Source organism: Lepidochelys kempii, chromosome 7, assembly GCF_965140285.1.
Source record: "Lepidochelys kempii isolate rLepKem1 chromosome 7, rLepKem1.hap1, whole genome shotgun sequence".
Taxonomy (NCBI): domain Eukaryota; kingdom Metazoa; phylum Chordata; order Testudines; family Cheloniidae; genus Lepidochelys; species Lepidochelys kempii.
In genome coordinates, this window is record NC_136386.1 from 64,182,540 (window position 1) to 64,196,516 (window position 13,977).

Consider the following 13,977-nt stretch of genomic DNA (forward strand, 5'->3'; position numbering starts at 1 on the left):
GTCTGACTCACTGATATTTCTCTAATGATAATAGTGCCACAGTATGTTTTATCTTGGTTTTTTACAACTCTGCAAAAGTACAAAGCCTAAAATTAACTTGCGCAATGGGACCCTACCTTTCTTTTCCTGTGGGGCCTTTTTTATCTTCAGTAGCTCATTCTTTCATCCAGTTGTATCAAATGTTAATTTGAAATTGAGAGAGTTGCTAAATCGCTTAGAACATCAAATGCCTGGGTGAATACATACTGCAGCACAGATATGAAACATCACAATTTTGTCTGATGGCTATAAAGCTTGTTGGCCACTTTGTGAAACTGCTGATACAATTGATTTCACTGTAGGCAGCTTTTCAACGGCTTTTTGTAAGTTATCATATTAAATACATTCATTGCTATTGTTTTGTTTTGGTTATCACTGTACCTTTATGAGTGGAGTCCCAGCAACTTAAAGAAATAAGCAAACAATAATATTGAAAAGATTTTTATAGAAATGAACTGGCAACAACAAGTTGAGACACTGTAGACATGAGCCTGAGCTGCAGAGTTTGTACCCTGATCTGAACTCACCTATCGTGCAGGTGTGCTCAGAGCTGGGCATTTGATTCTATCTGTTGCTGAAACATGGGCCATCAGCAAAAGTGTGCTATGGACCCAAACTTTGCCACATTTCAAGGAGTGTTTGGCTCAGATAAAGTTTGGTTCAGGCCCAACTCCAGTCGTTTTAAACAAGAACTCAGTTTAATATAGTAGATGAGTGAGTTTAGAATATCATGATCTGATGTACTGTTTAGACACCCTGCATTAAAATACTCAGAAACCTGGCAAAAGAAGAGGATTTTCCAAGGTTGAACTCCATGAGTCGGCAAATGCTGATTGATAATATGCAACATGAAGCAAAGCAGAATTGCACATTTTGCAACCTATAAGAAAGTGCCACTATGAGATTCTTATCTGCATGCCCTTTGTTTTACACTAATGTTCACTACCCTATTGTCATAGAAAGTTACCAATGCATGGTTTTGGTTGTTTTTGACCTTAAATTTACCGGTACTTAAGATGATCGTTAGGAAGGTCTTCGCTGTATATGATAATAAAACGATGAATAGTTCAGAAAGAATGTTAATTCTACAAAAATATGACTTTCAGCTTTGAAAATAAATATGTTTCAGTTTATTAAGAGCTGGTGTCAATGCTGAACAAAATACATAGTCTCCAGTAAAGAAACATGTTGGTGAACTGTTCTTTTTTTGATTTATTAAAATACAAGTTGGATCTTGTATTTTTTAATATATTATTTATCTCCCTTGGTTACATTTCCTCATAATTGTGACCATCTTTCTCCTCAAAGATGAGAGATAGCAAGAGCAGATTTAAAAAAAAAATTTTTTAGGAGTCTGGCCACATATGCAGCTGTTTTAAGGGGGGGAAAAAAACCTGACGATGAAAAAAAGAAAAATATATTTTCTTTCTAATAAATAAAAATAATTTAAAATGCTAGAGGCTATACATGACTATTTTTGATTATGTTCATTTATAAATGAAATAGTTTCCAAAATACATGGAAGCAATATTAAAGGCAGACAAACAAAGATCTGTCTACTTTAGTTTTCCATAACACTCGCCCTTCATAACTTTTCCACGAGTGGGTCGGCATGTAAGAGGAATAAATGTCACATCACCATTCATGAAGTTTGTCAGGCTTTTAAAAAAATAGTTCTGGCCTCCTGTGAGTCAACATTCATCTTCAACTTCTCTGATTGGTGGTATCAAGCTGCTTGTAGATTTATACTGATTGATCTGATTGGCCATGTGAGTGCTCATGGGCTTGATTTGAATGTTTCTGGGATATGCATTATCCGGCTCATCTGTAAACCATTTCTTTTCTGCTAAAGAGCAAAATGGATAGAGACAGAACAAGGAGGGAAAATGAGAAGTTTAATTAGTGCAGTGCAAAAAGCAGTCAGTAAAGTTCATAGACGAAAGGCAATCAATAGAGGGTAACATTGAATAATTGCTAGCAGCAGAGTGTGGTAGATTAATACACCTGAGAACACATATTATAAAAGGAGAAGATGATGTTTACAGGGTTGGTAGTAAAGGGTTAAAGAAAACTGGCAGCTTGCTGGGTTGTTTGAATGTACGAGATTTTTAAAGTATGCTAAGCTATTATCAGAAATAAAAAGGATGAAATTAGAAGCTGGGAGCATAATGTGGTTAGTGCTGGGATACTCTCCTAATGTTTGGGAGGTTTGTTTGGTTCACGGACGTACCTGAAAATTCAGATTTCTCTGAACCATTTGAACCTCATGGGTCTGCACAACTGGCACATACAAGCCCATGATTTCTCGCACTTCTGCTTCCAGCCCTTACTAGAAATTCAGTAATTTCTGGATGAATCTGAAAAACCATGTTAGTGATGTGGGAAATATTTCAGATCCTTCCTCGGGGTTTGGCACTAGAATACAAAGAGGTTCAAAGTGGGGACTGGGTATGTTCCTGGATGTCATGGCCAATGTTTTGATATTGTCAACCTGGCTGCTTGAGTGCTGCTGAACTATCCCATTGTATACAGATACAGATGGTTCAGATGACTGGGCCAGGTGCCAGCCCCAATATTACATTAGTCTAAATGGAATGAATGAATGGTGAATGGAAGCATGGGAGATGAAGCGGGGGGACCAACAGGCAAAGAATGGGAAGAGAAATGGGGAGGCTTTTCCTTTCTCTGTGTTCAGTATCCATTTGCATGAATATAGTAACAATTTTAGAGTTGAAATTTGAGGGAGTGGGGGAATATTGAGAGACCAAAAAAGTGCAGTTTGCTGTTTACTTGCATAAGACTTTGATGTCTCCGCTGTGGTAGATGCACCCCTTGCACTGCTCAGCTGTGAATAAAACTTGTTAAAAGTCCTGTATGAGAAAATCCTAAATATAACTAGACTTTTTCCTTAAATTGTTTATAGAGCAGAGCTGCTAAAGTCACTTCTTAATTACAGGGAAGCATTTTTGTGTGATACCTCTCCTTTCCCCACTCTTTTGTTTTCCCCTGAAATAAATGAGGGGATTGGCCCTAGGGATGGAATTTAATTACAGCATATGTGGGTGGTGTTTATGTATTCTTGTTTCTTATGTTGATGGTGGGCTTACATTTATGTGGCCCTTTCCTCCCAAAGGGGATTCTCCCAGACTTCACTGCCAGAGTGTATTATACAAACTAACACTTTGCTCATCATGGAAATGCAGCCTGGACTGGAATGTGGTGGCTGTTTTAAAAAAAAAAAAAAAAAGCACAGGAACACTAAAGAGTTCAGGAGAGGAAGCAGAGATGATGCTATTCAGATGGAACAGCAGGAAATAAGGACAACATTTTCAAACATGGATGCCTAACTTTAGGTGCCTAAATAGGTGGGCAGACTTTCAGAAGTGCCGAGCACGCAATGGTTACAGCTTTTGGGTACCTATCAGTAGACATCCATCCATGTCTGAAATTTTTTACTAGTGGATTCGATGCTTGTGTATTCTTTTAGAGCTTTTAATTAAAACCTTAAGCGATTATAAGAGCAGTTATTAATGCCTTGCCATTGAAGGCAAGTCAAGGCTAATACATTGTTTTCTCCTGTCATCTTAGATCCTTTTAAAAAGTCATACTCATTGCAGGTCAGGGTGCTTATTCCCTTCCCCAGTAAAGTTGTCTGAGTCTGAACAATGTTCAGTCCCCCCCCCCTTACCTATTATAATTAAGCTCCCTTTGATTTGAACAGATTGAACGATAGGAATTCCTAATGTTACATCCTGCACAGTGAAGCTAACTGATTAAGTGCTTTAAATTATTCTTCCTGACAGAATGATAAAGTTACAATCTGTTCTGAAATGATCTACAGCTTGCCAGACTCCTACTGCTGCTTTCTACATTCATTTATCTTTTTGTCAAGCAGTATTTTTTTTTAAAAAAAGCTTCAATTCCATAGATCTTTTAAAGTCATCAGAACATTTGAATTATTAATGAGACTTTAAGGAAAAGCCTGATGTGGGCTGGTTTACGAAAGGGTGTAGGGGAAAAAATCTGGGAATGTGTACACATCAAAATAATTTCAGCTCCATTTAAAAAACCATTTAGTTCAAGTGTGACACATGAACCATTATGCATTTGTGGAAACCAATTTTGTGTGATCTACGATTAAACTAACCTTTCAGAGAGGTGTAAAGTGTGATGGTTATCATGTTTTAAAAGCCTTGCAAGATCTCACAAACAATTTCAAACTAACAGTTTTCAAATGGTTTGTGTTTTAAATGATTTTGAGGCAAGTTAAGCACTGTGTACTTTTATCTGACTTTTTTGCATACCGCTCACACACTTTGTTTACAAAGAGAACTTGGTGAAAGTTATTTCAATCGCCTGGTGTCAGAAGGAGGAAATGGTGGTGGTGCGAAGGACGAGGATGAACTGTGTCCCCTCTCCTTCCAGCAGCAGATGAAAAGCTTTTCCATCTACCCAGCTTTCCCTGAAATTTGCAACAGCTACACTAGGTAATTGCTAATATATTAGTCTTCACGGTACAATTCATGCTGACCTTTAAAAGTACAGACACTGTCAATTCCCTTTTGCATTCATTCTGTATATAAAATATAGAAAACTACTTGTACGTTCCTTTTTTTTGCTTTTTAATTCCATCACTCCTTAATGCTGAAACTCTGACCCTTGCATGGTCCTCTCGTTTCAGGTCCTGGGACTCATCAGCTCCTTACCTTTTATGTCTTTGCTGCTCAGATCATCTTCCTTCTCTGACCAAATTATGGCCGGACTGCCTTGAAAGCCACTTTCTCTCTCCTTCAGAACTGGTTCAAGCTCTGCTCAGACTTATCTTCAGGCCTCTGTACTATTCTGCTCTCATCTCATCCTACACCCTCTCTCAGTCGTTATATTTTTTCTTTGATTTCTCTCAGTTTTGGCTTCACAATCACTTTGTGCTTGGAACAGCCTCCTGCTCTCCGTAAATGACACACCTTGCCTTTCCTTAAATCCATCCATAATATCCTCTCCTTTCAGAAGTCTTCATATATTGAGTTCTCCACTAATGATGTGGCACTTCTTGGCACTTGAACATTTGTCCATGTGTCACATTTGTCTAAGTGAGAGCCTTGGGGCGGCAGGGGAATGATTTTGTAGGTCCTGTTTAAAGAACCCTGTATGCTCTATGAACTCAGGCCAAAACAGCACTGTCTTGTGGCATGGCACAGAAAGGATTTACCTCTGCTATGAAATGCTAGGGTTTTTTTTTAAAGGGCTACCAGCACCCGTAAAGGAAACAGCCACTTAGAAAGGGTCTATGTAATATGCAGAAAAGGGCAATAAGAAAATTAGGAGTCAGAAATGTGTTGCAAACCCTCAGTTCAGCAAGGTTATAGCTCTAAGTCTGTGAGTAATCCCAGTGAAGGCAAAAGGGCTATTTTCATGTTCCCAAGGACCTTGCTCTATCGAAACAGCTATTTCTGGAGTCTAGTGCTTAAAATACAAATTTCTTTTATTAATAATGAAATCTAGCTACATAAAACACATTGGCTTCCATTAAACATTTCCCACAGTTGCTGCACAGTGGGGTCTGAGACTAATACCCACTGCATGGCTACTCAGAGCAAATGCTGCCTCTTTAAGGGAGACCATTTTATTGTGACAAAAGACTGAAGGTAGCTTTACTTTTAGCTGTAGCATAGAACTGGTGACAGCCCTCACATTTGGTTCAGATAAAGCACCTACAGGTCTCATCCAAAGCTATCAGAACCCTTTGGCTCTGCTCAGGTGGGCTGGCAATTTCATAAGACCAGGCTTTCTCATGGTATTTTTCCATTCGTGCCTCTGGCATTGGCCTGAAGAACATTTATAATAGTGTAAGGCTAACAAAAGTGGGGAGGAAGGCTAGGTTAGTGGTTAAAGTACAGGACCTGGGGGATCTGAGTTCAGTTCTCACCATAGACTTCTTGTGTAACCTTGGGCAAGTCAATTATTCTTCCCTGTCTCACAGTTCCACATGGGGATGTTCTTCAGGTGTGTGCTGAGTCTTAAATCTAGCTAGACATCTGTGTATATGGCCCTTTATCTAAGCACCTCAGATTTAATAACAGTTGCCATACAAAACCAAGTCCAATGGCCTATAGTAGTGAGCGTTTCGCAGGGAGGCCTAAAGTTCCCTAATACACATAATAGTTTGGGGCGGATTTCTTCTTGCCCCTAACTAGTGATCAGCTTGCTATAGAAACATGAGCAACTATGGCCTTTTTAATTTTGAAGAAAAATAATACAATTACTTTCGCAAACCAAAACCACTTTTTGATTTTGGTTACGGATTGGTGTTCAGATTAGGTCTGTTGCCTCACACCATTCACCCAGAGACTAACTTTTATTGTTGTTCCTGAGTGTCCTTTGGCTGGGACATGGGTTTTATTAAAGACACTGAACACCACACTCACCTGCAAGATGTATGTACCTGTGTAAAAGGAATTTTCAATGATAAAAGTTTTCCCTAATGTTTCTGGGAGTCATATAAAAGAAAATGCTGTAGCACACAGCAGCTGAGCATCCTGGCCCATAGCCAGTCTTACAGAATATGTTGTGTGTGGGGAGAGGAGCGTGTGCAATCTCACTACATCAGTAGCTTGAAGGCGGGGGGGAGAGGGGGCGTCAACTGGGGAGCTAGTTAGAAACAGCCCCTGATGCCACCTCCAATAAAATACACTGCAGACGCTGATATTTGAGTGTTGACGCTGTCAAGGGTAGAGTGGTCTTACCCCTTTATGTTCCTTAACAATGCCTGCTGACCCACTTTTCAGTCTCCAGGGAGTGCAGAATAGCCCCTTAGCTCACAGCAGGTTCTACAGCTTGGTGGCTGCTTAAGCGGCTACCCCCCCGGCCAAGCCAAATCCAAATACGCTTCAGATAGGTGTGTCTCACTCCCCCCCCACCCCTTGTAGTATAGTGGGGAACACGCTACTGCTCTGGCAGCTGGGCCAGGGAGGTAGATGTCCCAGAATCCCCAGCACAGTAGCTGGCAAACATGGAATACCTCAGAATTCTTATTATTGTGGCGCTGCAAGGGCATGTCCAATGTTCTAACTTGGGGGCACTTCCTGCTTCCTTTGCTACAGGCCCTTTAAAAAACATCACCTGCCATGGAAAAGTGATACTTCCTGGAGACCACCACCACCCCCGGGCCAGGGGCTAGGGGAAGCAGACCCTCTGGAAGACTACAAAGGTAGGTGGAAGGGAAGTGGGGCGGGGGAGTGGTGTCTGGGCATTAGGTTTCTTAGGAGGCTTGAGATCAGTGGATTCCCCCAAATGAGCCTGGGGTTGATGCCATCTGCTTCAAATTGACCCTGAAAAATGTGATTCAAGTGTGTTACATGAATGGACCCATTCAGGGTTCACCCATATTTAGTTAGCATATGGTGTGAGGGACTGGCAATGATGATTGTGGTTATGTTGGCGTGTTCACTTTTAGTTGTGAAAGTGCTAAACCCTAAATCCATGAGTATGCCTTCAGAAGACTCCATCCCCAGAGGTGAGGCAAGGAAGATACTGTACAGCCATAGGGGGTAATTCAGAGCATACTCTTGTTGCAAGCTGTGGTTTGGAGCTAATGTGTTAAAGCAAAATATTTTCGCGGCTGATACAGAAAAAAAACAGCTAAGAGCATAACAAAAAGGTAACAATATAGGCAGCCTACTTAAAATTATATTGTGGTGTTAGACAATCTTGCATGCAGTTGCTTCCTAACTAGGAAATACTAGAAGTTTCCCCACCCACCCAGTATTGTTAGTTTGGCAGGGGAGTATTTTATGATAATCAATTTGCAGCTTGGTGAAACTGCTCTCATTAGTTGTGAATTTTTTTGACTGGTTCTAATACAGCTCTCCTTGCAAATATACTACAAGGTTTGAAGGACTCCGCTAATGGTTGAATAGATGATACAAACTTGCACACACACACATTTGTAAAAAAATGATGTGTTGGGGAGCAGATGTGTTTAATTCCCTCTGGTGTTAATGGCAGCTTTGCCTTTACAGGGCAGGGAAGGTTGGGCCTGCTGACTTCAGGGGCAGTGGAGGCCTGCTCAGCCAGTGTCAGGATCTTGGCCCTTTGTCTGTCAGCCTAATGGATGCACATTGGTACCTAATAATTACTTTTTTATAGCATGATACAAGTTATTCGGACTCCAGTTGGCAATGCAGAATAGGAAGGAAATCTCAGTTTTTGCAAGGTAGTGGTATAATCAGGGGTGAAAGTAAAATTTCTCTCTTACCGGTACTGGGGAAGGGGCAGCTTTACCCCCGCTCCCGGAAGGGGCTGGGCTGGGGGGGCAGTGTCCCCCAGCCAGCCCACCCGTGCCACCAGCGGTGACGTAAAGGGCCCAGGATAGCTGCTCCTTTTGCCCCCCCGCCCCACTGTTGGCAGCCGGGGGAGGGTGGGGGCGTGGCAAAAGGGGCAGGCAGCACTTTAAGTAGGTCTTTTTGCCGCGGCAGCACTTTAACGTCACTGCCCCTTTTGTGCCCCCCACCCCACCCCATCCCCTGGCGGCGGCCCTGCCGGTAGCAACCCCGGCAGTGCTTTAAAGTCAGTGGTACGGGCTGGTACAGGCGGCCACTTTTTACCGGTACGCCGTACTGGCCCGTACCGCCTTACTTTCACCCCTGGGTATAATGGATGGGGCACTTTCATATTTGGTGGGCTTATGTGCCTAACTTGCTATGGGGGAAAGAGAGAGTACAGCAAATACTACGAAATTTACAGAAAGCACCTAAACAAGCTCAATATCTGAACCATGGAAAGGCCTGTTACCATAGAAACCTGAGAGTTTCACGTAATTGTTCCTGTAGGAATACAACTCCCTCTGGCTTTTCCTTTACAGGAGTATTCTTTAACCAGAGTTTCAAATACAAGACACACAACATTGCAATCTTCTACCTTTTATACAATTTTTCACCTTTGGGGTGGAGCAGAGTACTTTAAACCAAACATTTTTATGTATATATTCTGGGACAAATTCATTTAATGTTGCCATAACTCAGCTTAAATCAATGGAGTTATGCCGTCTTACACCAATAGTTAATGTGGTCCTTATATTTGTAAAAGAAAACAATGCGTTTACCAGGAGTAGCAGTTAGAAATCGAGGGTGACAGCAATTCTTGACTTTGGGTAGCTCTAGATCTCTGGGGTGATAGAAAATTTCCATAGTGTCATTGAAAATGTTATAAAATATTTTTGAGGCTAGAGAGCCCCAATCTGGTTTAAACACTCCAGTATTTGTCATATACAAAGGACAATAGTCTCTGTAGACCACTGTAAAAAAAAATCCTCATAGTTTCCTATATATGATTCAACATGCTGTATATTGACAGCAATAAAAATGTATTTGGCCCAGTCCTCAAGTCCTTTTTCACTCCTTCTGCCTGAGGCAAAATTCCCATGGAGAATTAGTCCTTAGTAAGGCCATGGAGGATCTCATATTTAGTGTTTCATTTTCTGCTCTGTTCCCAAAGTGGACAAATTGGTTCTCTAATTGTCTATCGCTTTCTGTCTAAGACAGAAATGATCATATTTGAAAAACAGTACTTGCATAATTGTGCATGCATAGAAGTCTGTGACAACCGATTCCATATTAACTCCCTAGTCAAAGAGATGAAATGGTAACAGAAAAGCATGTGAAAGCTGCTAACAAATAAAATGTTCATGAACTTGGTTAAAGGGTGTGGGAGAAAAGTGGAATGGAAATGAGGATTTGGCAAGTTAAAATGATGTCTGCAATAGGTAAACATTTTTACTCTGCAGGTGGTTAGATGTTTAGTAGTGGACACGTGCAATTAAAAGGCAAGCAGGTGAGAGGATAAAAATAAAATAGGGTTGAGCAACAGCAGCAGCAGCCAGTTTTACTTTTGATTTAGGGGAAAAAAAGCAAAAGAATTAAAAAAATAAACCAATAACTGAATAAAGTTTCTCATTTTTTTTTTAATTCCACAAGTTTTCACAAGGACAAGGTTATAGAAGGAAACCCACAGCAGTTGCTAGGTCATGCAGAACCATTAATTGTCATACCTTGGCCCATTCTATTCATCCTTGTTGCACTTTAGAAAGAGAAGTAAGCTATGTAAGTTTTACAATGCTTTTAAACTGTCAAATTTCCTGTTGAGCACTTTAACTGGCACAGCCTTGTAGTTATGAGTGTTCTTAGGGCAAACCTTCATAACTGTTTTCAAAGAATACCTGAATTTGTCTTCATATACAAGGATTTTTGGGATGAGGGACAAACATAATTTGAAATACCTTCGCCTGATCAGACTTGCAGCTGCATTTGATTACACACACACACACACATACATTTCTCATTCCAATCATTATTCTTAATGCTGCACTGTGGGTAGCCCCAGTTGTACCATACCAGGTTTTGTCAGTAAAAGTGCTTGACTTCATTGTTGATTCACACAGCAAGCAAAGCTCCAAAATTACCATGCTTGGGGAGAAGAGAGGGGAAAAAACAGCACTAACCATAAAAACACCTCTTGCTGTTTGGCAGCTACCATGCGACTCCTCCTCTTGCATATGTTTCCTAGAGATACACCTTCTGTGCTGGGCAGCCAGGCACAAATGAAGTAGGTGATATGATTTCATGGCATCCTTTTCCCCAGAGCATTTAAAACAGGTTTGAAAAATACATTTTTGTGGCTTTCTATCTTAATTTTCTGCCACAACTTTAGCTTAGCTAACTGAATAACTGGTAAGCAATCCAAATTCTGGCAAGTACAGCGGCTGCACTGCAAATATTATAGTACTCCTCCAATATTGTGGTTAGGAGCAACCTAGCACACAGCATCTTTCCTTCTGCTCCACTCTAGTCCATGAGTAGCCACTACTGGGTTTGGGAATACATATAGGTTAATGTGTGGGGCATTGCTGGCATGCACCCTTCACAAACCAGAACACAGTCCAGGATTTCTTCCTATTAATTAGGACATTTAATGAAGGGTCTATACCAAACTTGACAAAGTTAAACTACCATCAGGAGGTAAAGTCCCCTGAAGACTGATGCTTAGGGGATGATACTGAAAAATACTTTCTCTTCTCTGTACATAAGGTGAATTAGTTACCTTTCAAAGATGTAAAAGTACTGGGAAAGCAGTTTTTAATGACTTACATCCAAGAAACATATGGCTTTTCATCCCAAATGTCAAAAGTGAACGAAAATGTAGCTACTCATATGGCAGTATAAATAGAAAGAATAATAATTTAACATGCTATTAGACACTTTTTTTTAAACTTAGAGTTTTACAACTCCTTGCCCAGAAAATTTCAGCGTTAAAGGGAGGAGATGTTCTCTCTAAAAGGACAGTATAACGTCCTTATACAAGTCTCTGATGCTGTTACTTTGGTATAGAGCAGGTGCTTAATAATCTCTACAAAGGGTGAAAGCCTTATGCTATTTCAGCGAAACAATCAGTAGTTTGGTTTTTTCAGTGGGTAAGCCTTCCAAGCTTCAAATAAAGGTACTAACTTCTTGTGTGTGTTTTAACAAAAACCCCAATACAGCAACACTTCTGCATTAAATAACTAACTTTGTGTAACTCTGACATCAAGTGTTCATGCTAAACACATTCTATCTTCTGATATGTAGAGTAGGTGCTACGGTGAGTTATTTATGTTTTTGGCATGCCTATGGGTTTAGGTTTTTTCCCCCCTTAGCATCATAAATAACTTTTGGTCCGTCTGCTTTGTTGCTGTTGTGCTTAAGGGTTTTATGGTGGTGAAATAAAAATGATAATCACATGCACACTGTCATAGATATGTAAAATATGAGTACAAAAAAGGAGGGAGAAGAACTCCATAGGAAAACAGGGAAACGCCAACTGGGGGGAAAGGGTGGCAGATGCAAGTTTCACACACGGTAGGGGTGGGTACACATATCAAAGTCTATCTTCTTGCACATACTTCTGTTTTTCCCGGGAGTCCCGAGTCTTGGTGCGGTTCTGTCGGTTTGCTGTCGATGGGATAGAGTGAACCGATGAGCTCTTTTTGCTGGAGGAGTACGAAGAATGGGAGGAATGAGAGAGACTGGCCCGGGACTGGCCAGCATTGTGGTCAAATTGCATCAAACAGAAGATCAAGTCTGTGGGCACAAGCTCAAACTCATAGGGTGGGTTTGTGATAACATAGCTAGAAAAGCAAAAAAGAAAGTGGCTTTAGATTTGCATTAAAATCTCCTCTAGAAACATTTATCTGAAATTTTGCACTTCTACCTCCTTAGTTGTAATACATATTTAGTTTGTATAACAACCTGGCAATCTACTCACAGACCACCCGTGTCAGGCTGCCACAATCAGTGGCGGCTTCTGAACCAAATATTCTCACCTTTGGAACTCATTCTACCACCTTGCTGATACATTGGTGGGGGAGTTAACGTCCTCAAGAACCAGCAGTAATGCACTAGCAAAAACATTTAAATAATTGCTGAAGTGAGGGCATTACATGTGTGGTCCATGGTGGTCTATTTAAGTACTGTCAAGGAGCACTAGAGGAAAAAAAAAATGTTCTTTTGCAATGAATGTGTATAGAAAAATAAATTAATAAACACTGCAGTAAGGCTAAACATTGTCTCCATGATCTTTAGGTGTATTTATAAATGCAAGAAAATCAACACCTACATTTGCAGATGCAAACAAAAACTGCCAATTAACCTGAAGCTTCACAACGTCAAACAACTCTGTGCAAGGCAAGGGTAGCTTACAAACTCTCTCAGTGAAATTCTGCATGCACATGGTGCTCACTGACTTCACAAGGCAGGCCCCAAGCTGTATCCAAGAGCAGAATTATGTTTTTTTTCTTTTACGTGACTGATAATTGTAGACTGACGCCTTACTCAGTCCACAACTATTCAGTAAGCATTTTATGTAAGTAAATGGGAATTTTTTGCTTAAATCATTAAAAACTGATCAAGAATGCCACAATTTGGCCCTACCAATTTTTTTTTCTCCAAGTGAATTTAGTGCTTTTGAAAGATCTGGCTTGGCAGTCTTGGAGACTGAAGTATTTTGCTTATCCACAGAAGAGCTAGCAATCAGTAAAGTGACAATCAAAGTTTCACTGCCCTGCTCTATCCAAGATGTCCCAAGTCTAAAGTAGGAGGAACCACCTCAGAGGGTGATAGGGTTGCTTGTTTGCCTTACCCATTCAGTGGTGAGTCTTTCTGCAGCATTTGTGAATGTGCAGATTAGGGCCAGTTACAGTGGGGTTTGTATGATGTGGTTATTGTTTAGTAAAGTAAAACCCTCTACTCATAGAAGCTTAGCAAACTGATGGCCAAAGTGAATATGGTCCTCTTTGATGCATACATTGGCCCAGATCCTGCTCCCACTGAAACCCATGGAAATGTTGTCTTTGTGCAATCAGAATATTGCATTAAGATGGCTTCTGTGCAACGAAAACCATATAGATCCCCAAGTCTTGATCCATTAACTGAAGGAAATGATGAGAAAATGCAACTATCCGAAATAGGAAACCGATGGGAAAGTTTTACTGAGGATGTCAGTTATGCAATATGATATTGCTCCGAGAACAGTGCTTCTCACAGTCTGAGCCCCATCACAGAGAAAACTGTGGCCACTATCTAAGTACAGAAGAGGTTAAATTTATGTAATAAAGCAGGTTAGAACATCGTCAGGACTATATTAATGACACTAATTTACTGCTGATTAAATGTAGCAAACAGTAAAGTCCTCCCCCACCTCCCGCAATTGTGAGTAGAATATGTTGGGTTATCATAAATGAGACTAAGTAAGGATACAATTAAAGATATGGTGCTGTCTGAGCATTTAAATTGCCACGTCATTAGAAGAGTTCAAAAGCATGTATCTTTCACCAACAGAAGTTGGGCCAATAAAAGATATTCCTCACCCACCTTGTCTGTGTAACCACCATGGCTACATTGCCACTTCATT

The 13,977-nt window shown here is 40.6% G+C and overlaps 1 protein-coding gene across 26 annotated transcripts in view; it reads right to left on the reverse strand.

The window, feature by feature from the left end:
- Window positions 1-464: 464 nt before the first annotated feature.
- The window catches only part of KCNMA1 (potassium calcium-activated channel subfamily M alpha 1), an 851,468-nt gene continuing 837,955 nt past the window's right edge, over window positions 465-13,977 (reverse strand). For 8 of the 26 annotated variants that reach the window (XM_073353215.2, XM_073353211.2, XM_073353201.2 and 5 more), the window contains 4 exons: window positions 11,972-12,196; window positions 10,535-10,615; window positions 10,085-10,113; window positions 465-1,885 (listed from right to left, as the gene is read on the reverse strand). In XM_073353215.2, the coding sequence (XP_073209316.1) occupies window positions 1,731-1,885; window positions 10,085-10,113; window positions 10,535-10,615; window positions 11,972-12,196 (490 nt within the window). In that variant the 3' untranslated portion in view covers window positions 465-1,730. Of the gene's footprint in view, window positions 1,886-10,084; window positions 10,114-10,534; window positions 12,197-13,977 lie in introns of those variants that run through there. The other 18 variants (XM_073353218.2, XM_073353216.2, XM_073353208.2 and 15 more) reach the window with 10 other exon arrangements.